Source organism: Erpetoichthys calabaricus, chromosome 11, assembly GCF_900747795.2.
Source record: "Erpetoichthys calabaricus chromosome 11, fErpCal1.3, whole genome shotgun sequence".
NCBI lineage: Eukaryota > Metazoa > Chordata > Cladistia > Polypteriformes > Polypteridae > Erpetoichthys > Erpetoichthys calabaricus.
The window spans coordinates 148,212,544-148,227,046 of record NC_041404.2 but is presented as its reverse complement, the minus strand read 5'-3'; the positions used below and the strand labels follow the sequence as shown (position 1 = coordinate 148,227,046).

General features: G+C 39.9%; 1 protein-coding gene across 1 annotated transcript in view; it reads left to right on the top strand.

Annotated features, from left to right (window-relative positions):
- alg1 (ALG1 chitobiosyldiphosphodolichol beta-mannosyltransferase) overlaps positions 1–9,986 on the top strand; it is a 32,431-nt gene extending 22,445 nt beyond the window's left edge. Inside the window, exons 11-13 of the mRNA XM_051933433.1 lie at positions 1,252–1,366; positions 9,377–9,452; positions 9,542–9,986. Coding sequence (XP_051789393.1) covers positions 1,252–1,366; positions 9,377–9,452; positions 9,542–9,676 — 326 coding nt within the window. The 3' untranslated portion in view covers positions 9,677–9,986. The remainder of the gene's footprint in view (positions 1–1,251; positions 1,367–9,376; positions 9,453–9,541) is intronic.
- The last annotated feature ends 4,517 nt before the right edge of the window (positions 9,987–14,503 follow it).

The following is a 14,503-nucleotide window of genomic DNA, read 5'->3' as shown; positions in this document are numbered from 1 at the left end:
ACACTATAGATATTCTGCAAATCCATTATGATAAAAGTAGTTCACTGGAGGTGAGGTAAGGCAGTGGTTAGTTTTGGTGTACCATGGATCCACCATCTTGGGTTTGTGTTATAATAGGGTGACACAAACATGTTGGAAAAAAGTATAAGGCCTATTAAAAGTCACAAAAACCAGCACAGAATCTTCACAGACCTGCCTAGATGTGGCCTTTCTCCAGGCCACTAACATCCGACTACTACCTGCAGGCTTCGGCCTATACAGAACCAAAAACAGGAAGCTGGTTTTAAAAGTTACAAATATCACAGATTTTCCAGAAATATACAAAAATGTCCTAGAAGAGAGTGTGACCGTAATCCTCTGGCTAGTTGAGACAACTCAAAAGACGCAGTATCTTTATAAATTGAGAATTTATTCAAAAAAAGCTAAAATAGAAAACAGACAAAAATAGAAGGTGAAAAAGGGTGTACCTAAAACCTGAACAAATCCCAATACGAAATCCAATAGCATTCTAGAAACAGAAGCAACATTTTAAAGATAAGCAATACACCCAATAACCTCCTACGACGCTCAATGACAACCTGAGGGAAGCTGTCTCATCCACCAGAATATAAAGATGGAGGGTGGTCCCTCAGGTGTGACATTATGGTGGCCTCACCTCTCCCGCAGAACACAAGGAGCACATGTAAAATTGAAGACACCGTACATAAATGTTAAATAATAATAAAAAAAAGTTACACAAACTAATAGTAAAATGGAAAATACACCAAATACTGAGAATAAACCCTGGCTGAACCAAAACAGTTTGAATTTCACACCCAGCTGCTGTTTGGCACCATCTCCCTCCGACTGTGTGAGGTTTTCTCTCTTGTGTTCACATCCCAAAGGTGTGCAGGTTGGGATAATTAGCGGTTGCAATTTCACTGCAGACGAGTGTGGCTGTGTGCCTGAGATGGCCTTGCAGTGGACTGCTGCCTTGTCTCGGGTTGCTACTGGCCTTGCAGATGATGCTGCTGCTTACCTTGACTAGGTATTGAAATGAGGAGGCTTACGTGTTTGTGACGTGTGTGTATGCAGCTACGGTATAAACTCTGTTCACTGATAAATTCACCTGATTTTTGTTGAAAACAACAGTTATCCATGGTTAGTGTACTCATTTTAATATAGCCCAAACCCACCTATATTTGATCAGTTTTGTACTTTTCCTTTGAAGTAGTAATTGTCACTTCTTTATTGCTTATTCTATTTCAACAGGCTCAGCCGACCTTGGTGTTTGTCTGCACAAGTCATCCAGTGGCCTAGATCTGCCCATGAAAGTAGTCGATATGTTTGGCTGCAATTTGCCTGTCTGTGCTGTGCATTTTCAGTGGTAAATTTGCTTCTCAAACTACTAGAATGTGATGTATTTTTTTTTTTATGTTTCTTTTACTAACACCCTGAACAAGATTGAAGCGGACAGCCTGGTTGCAGGTACTTTTCAATTACAAATAAGAACTCTAGAGAGGAGAATTACTTGTACATTGATGACACGAATGTACAACACACATACAGTCGACCCTTGATATACGACTGGCCTGACATGTGAACAACTACACCTATGAAAAAACGTATGAAATATGACCACGCATTTAAGTTGAAAGTTGTAAAGTTCGCTAATGAATCAAATAACAGTGCAGCAGCTCATCACTTTGGCATCAACGAGAAACAAGTACGAGAATGGAAGAAGGCTGAAACATCTTTAAAAAGGCAGCGGTACATTGGTTTGGTCCGTTTATAGGAGATGGACGTCTGAAGCAGAGCTCCGCTAGCAGCGGCTTTATTTTCCCACGTATTTCATATTATTTAGAGGTATCCTGTATTTAACCCGACCAAGGAACTTCCACTACAATATACAAGCATGAGTAACAAGAAGAAAAGTCAGAAAGAACCAGAAAAGAAACTTAAAGCTGCATCGAAGTCCGGACAGACTTCCGGCCTGAGTGCAGGTGTAAGGTATGGCATCACGGAGACTGACCTGGAACAGGCAGAAGAGTGCGCAGAATTCCTGGGGCCCCGCTCCATTGTATCGTCTCCAGTCGAGAGTGAAAATGGGAGCGAAGGCGCAAGTGATACAGGTCGCGATGGATCGCCGATTACTGAGGATCATTCGAGACTAGAAAGGGCTCTGCAGGACGTGCTCTCATCTACTCATCGCGAGCCTGTAACAGGAGCTGCATTTTCACTTGCGGAGCACGAAAGCAGAAGCGAACTGTCCGAACTGAAAGAGATGATCGCTACACAGATAGCTACACAGATAGCTACACAGAAAGAGATGAACACTACACTGGCCACTGCCATGGTTACGGCCATGAATGAGCTTAAGAAAGATAACACAAATGATCTTAAGAAGGTGGCCACTGAGCTCAAGAAGGATAACAAAGATAAGGAAACGCGTCTATTTGAACGTTTCGACGTGAACTTTAAAGGCATGTTGGAGAAATTAGTGGAACATATTGAAGAAACTAACTCCAAACTGAAAAGGCTTGATGATCATATTAATGACGTTTCAGACCAGCTGGAAGACGTTAAGCAGGGACTCACGGCTCGAGTGGAAACAGCGGAACAAATGGCATCTAACGCCGATGAAAAAGCCACAGCTGCGAACTCGGAATACAAAAAACTTGGAGACAGACTTGCAGCCCTGGAGGATGGGTGCAGAAGAAATAATATAAGAATTGAGGGTATACCTGAGAAACGAGAAAGCTCAAGCCCAGTGAAATTTGCAGTAGAATTACTGTCTAAAATAATTGGAGATGACTTTAAACTCGACAATGAGATAGCCACGGCTTATCGCACAAAGATACCAAGCGCCTTTAAATCTAGGTCTTTTATTGTCCGCTTCGAACGACTAAGATGTAAGCTTGATGTGATGGCACTTCTCAGACACAAGCAAGAGATTATATTCGAAAATAATCTTATTCGTATTTTTCCCGACTTCTCACCACCAACAGCTGCAAAACGCAGATCCTACAACGACATTAAAAGGATGCTACGGGAAGCCGATATCAAATACAGCCTCTTGTATCCTGCCAAACTGAAAGTGGAAGTTCAAGACGGACATTATATTTTCTTCAGCAAAGAAGAAGCTGAAAAAGAATTAAAGAAGCTGTTTCCGACACTTTTTTTGAAAGTTAATTAAAATTAAAGAGCCGTATTCTATCAAGGCACGGGAAAGACCGATGATCTGATCGCTGGATCCATGTTTAAAGAGACTGGTATTATAATTATACATCTCTTATTCTCTTTTTTTAAAAAATTTTTTTTATATCTGGACTTTATATGTTATATGTTTATGTTTTAATCAGAGTTATAGAGCTATAGACGTGAGTGTGAAAATGTGGAAGTGATTAAAGTAGGATTCGTTTTATTTATTTATTTTTTTTATTTCTTTTCCTTTTTTTTTTTTTTTTTTTATTTTATTTTATTTTATTTTTTTTTAATTTATTTATTTATTTATTTTTTTTTATTTTACTATACCTTAAAGTAGACTGTTTAACTTCATACCCTTGGTTTAATGCTTGTTCTACTATTTATACAATTACCATTATACTATTACAGTATGAATTACCAGGTTTATCCTGGACTAGTTTTTAAAATCACTCCCAGGGTTGTTTTTTTTTTTTTTTTTTTTTTTTTAACCTTAATATCTTAACTTAAAAGCGCTGAAGATTGGTTCAAGATTAAATATTGTTAATGAGAACATTTTCGGCAGATAGTATTAAGGATTTAACTGTAAAAGATATCTCTGTTTTAATTCTGTAACGCCGCTGCAGGGTGGGGTTTGTTTTGTTTTGGACGTGCTCTGTCTCTTCGTATGTCAGAGGACTGGAACATCGCGAAGTGGGGTCTAGCCTCATGTGGGGAGGCAAAATGGGGGGGGGGGGGGATAAAGGGGGGGAGAGAAGGAGAGCAGGTTATATCTAATCTATTCTTATAATCCTTATAATTATAAATATCAATGCAGCAACAGGCTAACATGCAACAACTCCTGGGGAATCTTGAAACTAAGATTAAAACTGCCATATTACCAATTAAAACTATAAAATGACATTAAAAACTCAGAATCAATGTCTCCATGATGGGACAGTTAACTTTGTGAGCTGGAATGTTAAAGGCCTGAATCACGAATTAAAGAGAAAGAAAGTATGCTCTCACCTAACAGGCTTAAACGCTAAAATAGTATTTTTACAGGAGACCCACTTACTAACCAAGGATCAGTTCAGATTACAAAAAGACTGGACTGGCCAAATGTTCCATTCTAGCTTTATAAAGAAAACTAGAGGGGTGGGAATTCTCATACATAGAACAGTTCCTTTTGTAGCATCAGAGGTAGTGTCGGACCCTGAAGGGAGATATGTGATGGTCATGGGCAACTTATATAACAGTAAAATGATTTTGATAAATGTTTATGCACCCAATGTTGATGATAAGGAATTCATGCAAAATCTATTTGCATCCATTCCCAGTGTGAACACTCATAAAATTATAATGGCTGGGGACTTTAATTGTGTTTTAAATCCACTCTTAGATAGGACTCCTGTGACAGGGGGGACGACATCTAATACTGCAAAGATAATTACACAGTTTTTAAAGGATCACAACTTATCAGACCCCTGGAGGTTTCTTAACCCAAACTCAAGAACATATTCGTTCTACTCACCAGTGCATTATAGCTACTCAAGAATTGATTATTTTTTTATAGATAATAATTTCCTGCCTACAATTAAATTATGCAAATATGACACAATTGTTATCTCTGACCATGCCCCTCTAGTCTTGGAGCTAAAATCAATAAGCCCCTCGTACTCACCTCGCAGATGGCGTCTTAACCCTCTTTTATTGGCAGACGAGAACTGCACAGAATTTATATCCAAACAAATCAGCTTCTTCCTAGAGACAAACATGTCTACAGAGGTTTCTGCAGGAACACTCTGGGAAACTCTAAAGGCCTTCCTAAGAGGCCAGATTATTTCATATCTTTCCCATAGAAATAAATTAGAAACCAAGAAAGTGTCAGAGCTAAGAAATGAAATTACTAGAATAGATGAAGAACAAGCCAGGCGTCCAAGTGAAGCTCTTCACAGGAAAAGGCAGGCCTTGCATACAGAACTTAACATCTTAACAACTAAAGAAACTGAACAACTTATTTATAAGTCTAGACAGCATTACTATGAACACGGAGAAAAAGCTAATAAGCTTTTAGCTCAACAAATTCATAAACAAGAAGTTCACAATGCAATACCAGTAATCACCAACAAGAATGGAGAAGAAATCATCGACCATAATAAAATAATGCACACATTTAGAGATTACTATAAGTCTTTATATTCCACTGAGCCCAAAGAAGACAACACGCAATCTAATGCATTTCTGGATAATTCACAAATACCACAAATAGATGCTTTAAGTGCTGAGGAACTAGATAAACCTCTAACGCTAACAGAATTACTAGACGCTATAAAGTCACTACAAAGCGGGAAATCATCAGGCCCTGATGGTTACCCCGTAGAGTTTTATAAGAAATTCTCCACTCAGCTAGCTCCACTCTTATTGGTAACATTTACAGAAGCTAAAGACCACCAAATACTACCTCAAACATTTCGACAAGCATTAATCACCGTCTTTCCTAAACAAAATAAGGACTTGTTACAATGTGCATCATATAGACCAATTTCACTCCTGAATAATGATGTTAAGATACTCTCAAAAATCCTAGCTAGAAGGATGGAGAAAGTGCTGCCCTCGGTAATATCAAAAGATCAAACTGGATTTATTAAAGGCCGACATCTATCTTCAAATCTCCGACGCTTGTTTAATGTTATATATTCACCAGCAAAATCAAACACCCCAGAGATATTACTATCATTAGACGCAGAAAAGGCATTTGACATGATCGAATGGAATTACCTTTTCACTGCATTGGAGAAATTTGGGTTTGGCCCGAATATTTGTGCTTGGATTAAACTACTGTATACCAGTCCAGAAGCTTCAGTTTGTATTAATAAAATTTGCTCAGACTACTTTAAACTAGAACGTGGTACCAGACAAGGATGTCCCTTGTCGCCACTGTTGTTTGCAATCGCTATTGAACCACTGGCGGTTCACTGCCGAAATTCTCATCAGATAAAGGGGATTGTCAGAGAAGGACTGGAACAGAAAATTTCTCTATATGCAGATGATATGGTCTTATATATATCGGACCCAGAAAACACTGTCCCTGCTGTTTTAACAGCACTAACAGAATTTCAAAAGATATCTGGTCTTAGAATTAATCTGAATAAAAGTATACTCTTTCCAGTGAACTCACAAGCATATAATATTAAATTAGACACCCTACCTTTTACCATAGCAGATCAGTTTAAATACCTAGGGGTAAATATCACAAGTAAACATAAAGCTCTTTATCAACAAAATTTTGGCGTCTGTATGGAAAAAATTAAGCAAGACTTGCATAGATGGTCAACCCTTCATCTCACTCTAGCCGGAAGAATTAACATTGTTAAGATGAATATCCTTCCTAAACTTCTCTTTTTATTTCAAAACATTTCAATATATATCAATAAATCGTTTTTTAAACAGTTAGATTCAATAATAACCTCATTCATTTGGAACTCAAAACACCCACGTATCCGAAGAGCGACCCTACAAAGACCTCAGGCAGAAGGTGGCATGGCTTTACCTAATTTTCAGTTTTATTACTGGGCAGCAAACATACAAGCCATAAAAACCTGGACACAAATAAATGCACATACACAGGCTTGGTCTGCAATAGAAGTAAAATCCTGTAGTACTTCTTTATACTCCCTGCTCTGCTCTCCAATAAATGAAAGTTATCGCAAATATACTAATAACCCAATTGTGCTTTACTCACTCAGAATATGGAACCAAATTAGGAAGCATTTTAAGATGGAAAATCTTTTATCAGTGGCACCTTTGCAAGGGAACCACCTCTTTCAACCTTCGCAAGTATATCCAGTTTTTAATACCTGGAAAAGTTTTGGGATTAAAATGCTCAGAGATCTTTATATAGACAACATATTTACATCTTTTGAACAATTACGTTCAAAATTTAACCTCCCAGCTACACATTTCTTTTACTATCTTCAAATTAGAAATTTTGTTAAACAGAAATTGCCCGATTTCCCCCACCTTGCACCCTCCACAATGCTGGAAAAAATACTGCTCAATTCCGAGGAAACAAACACTATTTCCGCAATATATAAAATCTTATTAGAGTCCCTACCTTTCAAAGATCCAAGAGAACATTGGGAAGAAGATCTCTTAATCAATATATCAGAAAAGGAGTGGAAGGTAGCAAAGCAGAGAATTCACTCGAGTTCTATATGCGCAAAGCATAGAATTATTCAACTAAAAATTATATATCGAGCTCATCTGTCTCGCTTAAAACTGTCCAAAATGTTTCCAGGCCAGGATCCGACCTGCGAGCGCTGCAACCAAGCTCCTGCCTCACTGGGTCACATGTTCTGGGCCTGCACCAAACTAACATCATTTTGGACAAAGATTTTTAAGTGCCTCTCAGACAGCCTTAGTATCACAATCCCTCCTAACCCACTAACAGCTGTGTTTGGTGTCCTTCCAGATGGACTTGAATTGGAGAAGGACAAACAAACGGTGATTGCATTCACTACACTCTTGGCACGCAGACTTATTTTGTTAAATTGGAAGAATCCTAATTCTCCTCTTATAAGTCAGTGGGAAACTGATGTTTTATATTATTTGAAATTGGAAAAAATCAAATTTTCAGTTAGAGGATCTGTACAAAATTTTTTCAAAACTTGGCAGGATTTAATCAATATTATTTTAGAATAAGAGAATTAACTATTATTGTATTTAACTCCCTTCTCCATCTCTTATTTATATAGATATTTACTTCTCCCCTTCTTTTGTCTAATGTTGCCTTATTAAAAAGCTTAAAGAAATTTTCCTTTAGCTAAGCTCTCCTTCTCAGGGATGGGGTTTGATTTGTTTTCAAATTTGTTGGGTTATAAATGGATCTGTTTGTATGGAATGATTACAATGAAAATTAATAAAATAAAAATATAAAAAAAAAAATAAAAAAAAAAAAAAAAAAAAAAGGCAGCGGTAAGAAGATTGGCGATTTCTTCATTCAAGGATTTTTTATAGTGACATTTACAGTCGGTATTTTATTTTAAACTTCCCGATAATTTATTATAAATTTTATTAATAAAATCAACAACTAAAACACTTTTTTGAATAAATTCTTTATTTAATTGAAAGTACTGGCATGCAAAGTTACTTCTTCATCTGAAAGATGGCACTGTGGTTTCATCATTAATTACTTCCGTATTCATCGGCAAAACCGGCAATGCGCTGGAAATCTTGAATCTGAAACGATACTCGTTGCATAAGCCGACCCCCAAACTCCAAGCCAAAAGTCTAGGACGAAATTTTCGGCTTATATTCCGGAATCTACAGTATAAGTTTCTGACTTAAAGTTTAAATCCAAACAGTATATTGAATCTCTTTTCGCTGTTCTGTTATTTCACTGAGTAATAATTTCCATTTGTTTACGCTAATGCCATCTTTACTATCATTTTTTTTGAGACTTTTGAATTTTAGTACTTTCATTATCTCTAACCTGCTCTGCATGTGTACCGCGCCAACGTTTTTGAATTCTTTACGATGTTCTACTTTGTCATCTACTCTTTGTCTTTTATTTCCGGCCCCAGGCATAGTTAAATCTCTTGGCACAAAGTCTCGTCTCGCGGAACGTGAAAGTGTCTCTCTGAGAAAATCACATCACATTTTTTATAGTAGAGAAAAATGCATAAATGTTGACCATACAAATGGATATCGGACATATGGATTATCTGACACAAATTATGGGAGAATTTTTTCACATCAGTTGGCACTGTACAGTGCTGGTCACCTATTGACCGTGTTAAGCGGGAGTATTCAATGTTTAATTTCTCCACATAAACATGAGATTCAAAATTTTTCTTGGCCACCACTACAAACTACAGTACATGGGGTAATATTTTTAAAAAGTATCACGTTTGCATGGATGTAGCTGTTAACTGGGATGTAGCAGTACTAAGCACTTTGCCACTCTCCAGATAGTCATCCATCCATTTTCCAACCCGCTGAATCCGAACACAGGGTCACGGGGGTCTGCTGGAGCCAATCCCAGCCAACACAGCACAAGGCAGGAACCAATCCCGGGCAGGGTGCCAACCCACCGCAGTCCAGATAGTCATGTTATAGCAAAATACTTTATATGGAAAGTAAGTAGTTGATGATGAAGAAAAACACCTCTGTGGAAACATGTCCGCAAAATTTCTGTCTCTTATATTTTCAGTTTACACGAGCTTGTGAAGCATGGAGAAAATGGATTACTATTTAAAGACTCCAAAGAGCTGGCAGAGCAGCTCAAGGTAGGTTTTCATTTTTTTGTTTGTGGTTAGTGTGACCTGCCCAAATGAAGTCAGTAATTGATCACCTCATGTCTTGCTTGCCCATACAGTCTCTACTGGCTGATTTCACCAATCCTAATGGCCAGCTACACGCCTTCAGGACGAACCTACGGCTTTCAAAGCAGCTACGCTGGGACCAGAGCTGGGAGGAGACTGTACTTCCAATTTTGAAAGCAACCCCTTAGGTGAAGGAATCCTGGAAAAGCTTGATCAGGTGTTTTGATGGAAGAGGGAGACACTCGAGAGGACAGGCGACCAGCTGTTGTTGTCTACTCTCTGGTTGTGCAAAGCCACTTCAGGAAGAGCTAGTGAGTGACTTGAGACATGTAGAGTGGACCTGAATTGTGAAGTACTTCACCAGGGTTTCTCCCTGTAGCTCCTAATCTAGTCATGGCAAACCGTGCAAGAGAAAAGCATACAGCATATCGAAAAGTACTGTGTTCTCATTTTACCATTAAGGCACTTGACCAACCATGATCTTCATTAAAGCCACTACTGAGGTCTCTCCGTTTTACTGTACATTCCACTAGACCAGCTTAAATGTCATTTATTTATGTTGCTCTTTCAAAAGTCCGTTCAGATGCTGAGTATGCACATGTCTGTTTTGTAATAATAATAATAATATATTTTATTTATATAGCGCCTTTCCCATGCTCTCTGCCCTCTGATGGGAAAGATCTGGCATCATGCAGTTATTCCAAATTGTGATTGGTGCCCTAGCAAAGTGACCCACAGGAGCTAGATGGATGAACCCTGCTGACAGTGACCTTTTATTTATTATTAATAATAATGAGAAGCGTGTTCTTTGTATCTGCAGCAAGACGCTGGACGGCTCGCTAATCCACTAGCTGTTTGTTAGTCAAGTTTTAGAAATGGTCACCTCAGACTTGGCATTGGCATTCTCTGTTTTATGCACCTTTGATTACTCTGGCATTTTAATGGCTATACAGGTAGTCCCCAGGTTACGGATATTCGACCTACAACATACGAACGTGGGCCGCAGCTGCAACGCATGCGCCTCAGTAACTGCCACTCCGTCATCTTCGGTCTGCAGACGCTGCAAGCAGTGGCTGGACGGAGACCTGGAGGGGGGCGATTTTGCTGCTCACGCAGTGTAGTGTCCCTCCAGTGGCTCACGGCAGCAAGCGGTTTCACTGCCCGCCCACCACACATGGCTGCCCCATTTGTTCTAGGTGCGCGGCTGGTAATGCTGCAAGCGGTGATCCAGTTGTGTCTGAACAGGGGGGTAGCATTGTAGTGTGTGTTAGATAGATAGATAGATACTTTATTAATCCCAATGGGAAATTCACAGTTTGTTGAATTCACAATGTTGAATGGGGGCGGTGGTGTTGCATACGCTGCAGGCAGCATATTGTAGTGGAGGTGACTGTGAGGTGGGCTGGTGATGAACCGCCCCTCGCTGCCCCCATTCATTCTCAATAGCAAGCCTGCTTGTACAGTTACGCACATAGCAGGAAGTTGTCTCTTGTCAGTACAGGGTGGTCCAGATCTAATTCTGCAGATCCAGATCGTCTTGATGACTTTGATTTATGCAGGGATGATTCTAGTTCGGCGTGAAGACGATTCTTCATGTCGTCAGTTCGCACACTTCTTGATGGTCTGGGATTTTTCGGGTGATTTTCTATGTAATAAACTGAATAAGTTATAGCGTAATGAAAATTGCATAATTAGATCTGGACCACCCGATAGACGTGTTGACGACTGGTGCCTGCCTGCTGTGATAGCTGTACAGTGCTGTGCAGAAGAGCTCATCTTAACCTTTTGTCTCTGAAACAGAAATCTGATGCAAGTACTGGTGATACAGTAAAGAAGGGAAAAACCATCAGCATGGAAAATAAAGTAGAAATAATAAAAAGGTCAGAGAGAGGTGAAACTCCATCATTCATTGGCAGAGCACCTAGTTACTGTCGGTCAACAGTAACATTTACTAAAATAATGTACCTGCTCCGACTTACATACAAATTCAACTTAAGTACAAACCTACAGTCCTTATCTCATACGTAACTCGGGGACTGCCTGGATTTTTATTAAGCTCTTAAAATAACATCATTACATCAACTTAACCAGTTCATGGATGCAGGTGTATGTTCAGCTGCCATTAGCCCAGCTAACTAAGAAACAGGTAATGCCATTTTTAGCCTTTAATGTTTCAGGCCTTGGAACTTGGGAAGTGCCCCGCTATTCAAATTGGGACCCTCCTGTTGGCACAGGCCACTTCAGGCTGCCTTAAAAGAATCTCATTTGTAGAATTGGCTACATTGCGTGGTGTGTTCAACTTCTAACAAATCCTTTCTGCTATCAAGGTGATCAGAATTTTTTAAGCTTTTCTAGCAATATAAGATCGGAATTATGTTTATTTTTAATTTATTGGCAGAGCCATTTAAAGTACTGTAGGTGACACTCGAATTTATACTTGGCTGAATAATTTGTTTGAGTAAGTCTCGTTTTAGAATTAAATCTCAGTCAGGCCAGTGAATGCAAAATGCTTGTTGTTAACATTTTAACGCCCAAGAAGAGAAATCCAGTTGTTTTCTACCCGAGTGTCCTAAGCCACTTCAGAAAGAGATAGTGAGTGACTGGGACAGGTAGAGCCAACCTGAATTAAGAGTCATGCTGCAGGGATTTCTCCATATTTTTTGCATACAATAGGCTTAGGCAAACCATGATAATGAGCGCACGATAAATAAGCAGCTTTGAGAACGTCTATAAGGGTCCAAAAGGCATAGAATGGCAGTGAGGTGGCTGCCTTTTCAGAGAAGACTACGGTCAGACGAATGCAATGGCCAGGTTTGAATGGTAAGCTGAAATCATTTTTGGGGAATTTATTGGTGGAATAAGGGAACCTAAATGAGACAAAGACCCTTTCAATAGAGTGAAGATCATGTTACCATGTGGAGATACAGTGCATCCGGAAAGTATTCACAGCGCATCACTTTTTCCACATTTTGTTATGTTACAGCCTTATTCCAAAATGGATTAAATTCATTTTTTTCCTCCGAATTCTACACACAACACCCCATAATGACAACGTGAAAAAAGTTTACTTGAGGTTTTTGCAACTTTATTAAAAATAAAAAAACTGGGAAATCCCATGTACATAAGTATTCACAGCCTTTGCTCAATACTTTGTCGATGCACCTTTGGCAGCAATTCCAGCCTCAAGTCTTTTTGAATATGATGCCACAAGCTTGGCACACCTATCCTTGGCCAGTTTCGCCCATTCCTCTTTGCAGCTCCTCTCAAGCTCCATCAGGTTGGATGGGAAGCGTCGGTGCACAGCCATTTTAAGATCTCTCCAGAGGTGTTCAATCAGATTCAAGTCTGGGCTCTGGCTGGGCCACTCAAGGACATTCACAGAGTTGTCCTGAAGCCACTCCTTTGATATCTTGGCTGTGTGCTTAGGGTCGTTGTCCTGCTGAAAGATGAACCGTCGCCCCAGTCTGAGGTCAAGAGCGCTCTGGAGCAGGTTTTCATCCAGGATGTCTCTGTACATTGCTGCAGTCATCTTTCCCTTTATCCTGACTAGTCTCCCAGTCCCTGCCGCTGAAAAACATCCCCACAGCATGATGCTGCCACCACCATGCTTCACTGTAGGGATGGTATTGGCCTGGTGATGAGCGGTGCCAGGTTTCCTCCAAACGTGACGCCTGACATTCACACCAAAGAGTTCAATCTTTGTCTCATCGGACCAGGGAATATTCTTTCTCATTGTCTAAGAGTCCTTCAGGTGCCTTTTGGCAAACTCCAGGCGGGCTGCCATGTGCCTTTTACTAAGGAGTGGCTTCTGTCTGGCCACTCTACCATACAGGCCTGATTGGTGGATTGCTGCAGAGATGGTTGTCCTTCTGGAAGGTTCTCCTCTCTCCACAGAGGACCTCTGGAGCTCTGACAGAGTGACCATCAGGTTCTTGGTCACCTCCCTGACTAAGGCCCTTCTCCCCTGATCACTCCGTTTAGATGGCCGGCCAGCTCTAGGAAGAGTCCTGGTGGTTTCGAACTTCTTCCACTTACGGATGATGGAGGCCACTGTGCTCATTGGGACCTTCAAAGCAGCAAAAGTTTTTCTGTAACCTTCCCCAGATTTGTGCTTCGAGACAATCCTGTCTCGGAGGTCTACAGACAATTCCTTTGACTGCATGCTTGGTTTGTGCTCTGACATGAACTGTCAACTGTGGGACCTTATATAGACAGGTGTGTGCCTTTCCAAATCATGTCCAGTCAACTGAATTTACCACCGGTGGACTCCAATGAAGCTGCAGAAACATCTCAAGGATGATCAGGGGAAACAGGAGGCACCTGAGCTCAATTTGGAGCTTCATGGCAAAGGCTGTGAATACTTATGTACATGTGCTTTCTCAATGTTTTTATTTTTAATAAATTTGCAAAAACCTTAAGTAAACTTTTTTCACGTTGTCATTATGGGGTGTTGTGTGTAGAATTCTGAGGAAAAAAATGAATTTAATCCATTGTGGAATAAGGCTGTAACATAACAAAATGTGGAAAAAGTGAATACTGTGCTGTGAATACTTTCTGGATCCACTGTATCATCAGGTGTGTTGTAACATTTTGCCATTTGCTTTTCTGCTCTTTACAATGAATTTCAGTAGCTTAGGAGGGCTGCTGCTTTTGTTTGTAACCTTTTATTTTTTAAATATATACAGGTGTATTTTTGGGTGTCATCTTCGTGATTTTTGAAAAATGGCAACCACCCATCACAGATACTGTATGTGTGAAAACTACCATGACCTCTGAGCCGAGTGTAATCAATAAAGAGGCGCGCAGTGCCACTTACTTTGTGTTCATTTCCATTCAGCAGCAGTAACTTCATGTGCAGAGGCCATTGTGAACATTTAGATCTTTTAATATGTAATGTTGAGCGAAGGTGAATATTTATGACTTGAGCGAGGCAGTCAATCAAAGGGGCACGACCGGCAGGATGGAACTGAGGCTGACGCACAGGAGTCTTACGACGGTAGCCATCAAATTAACAG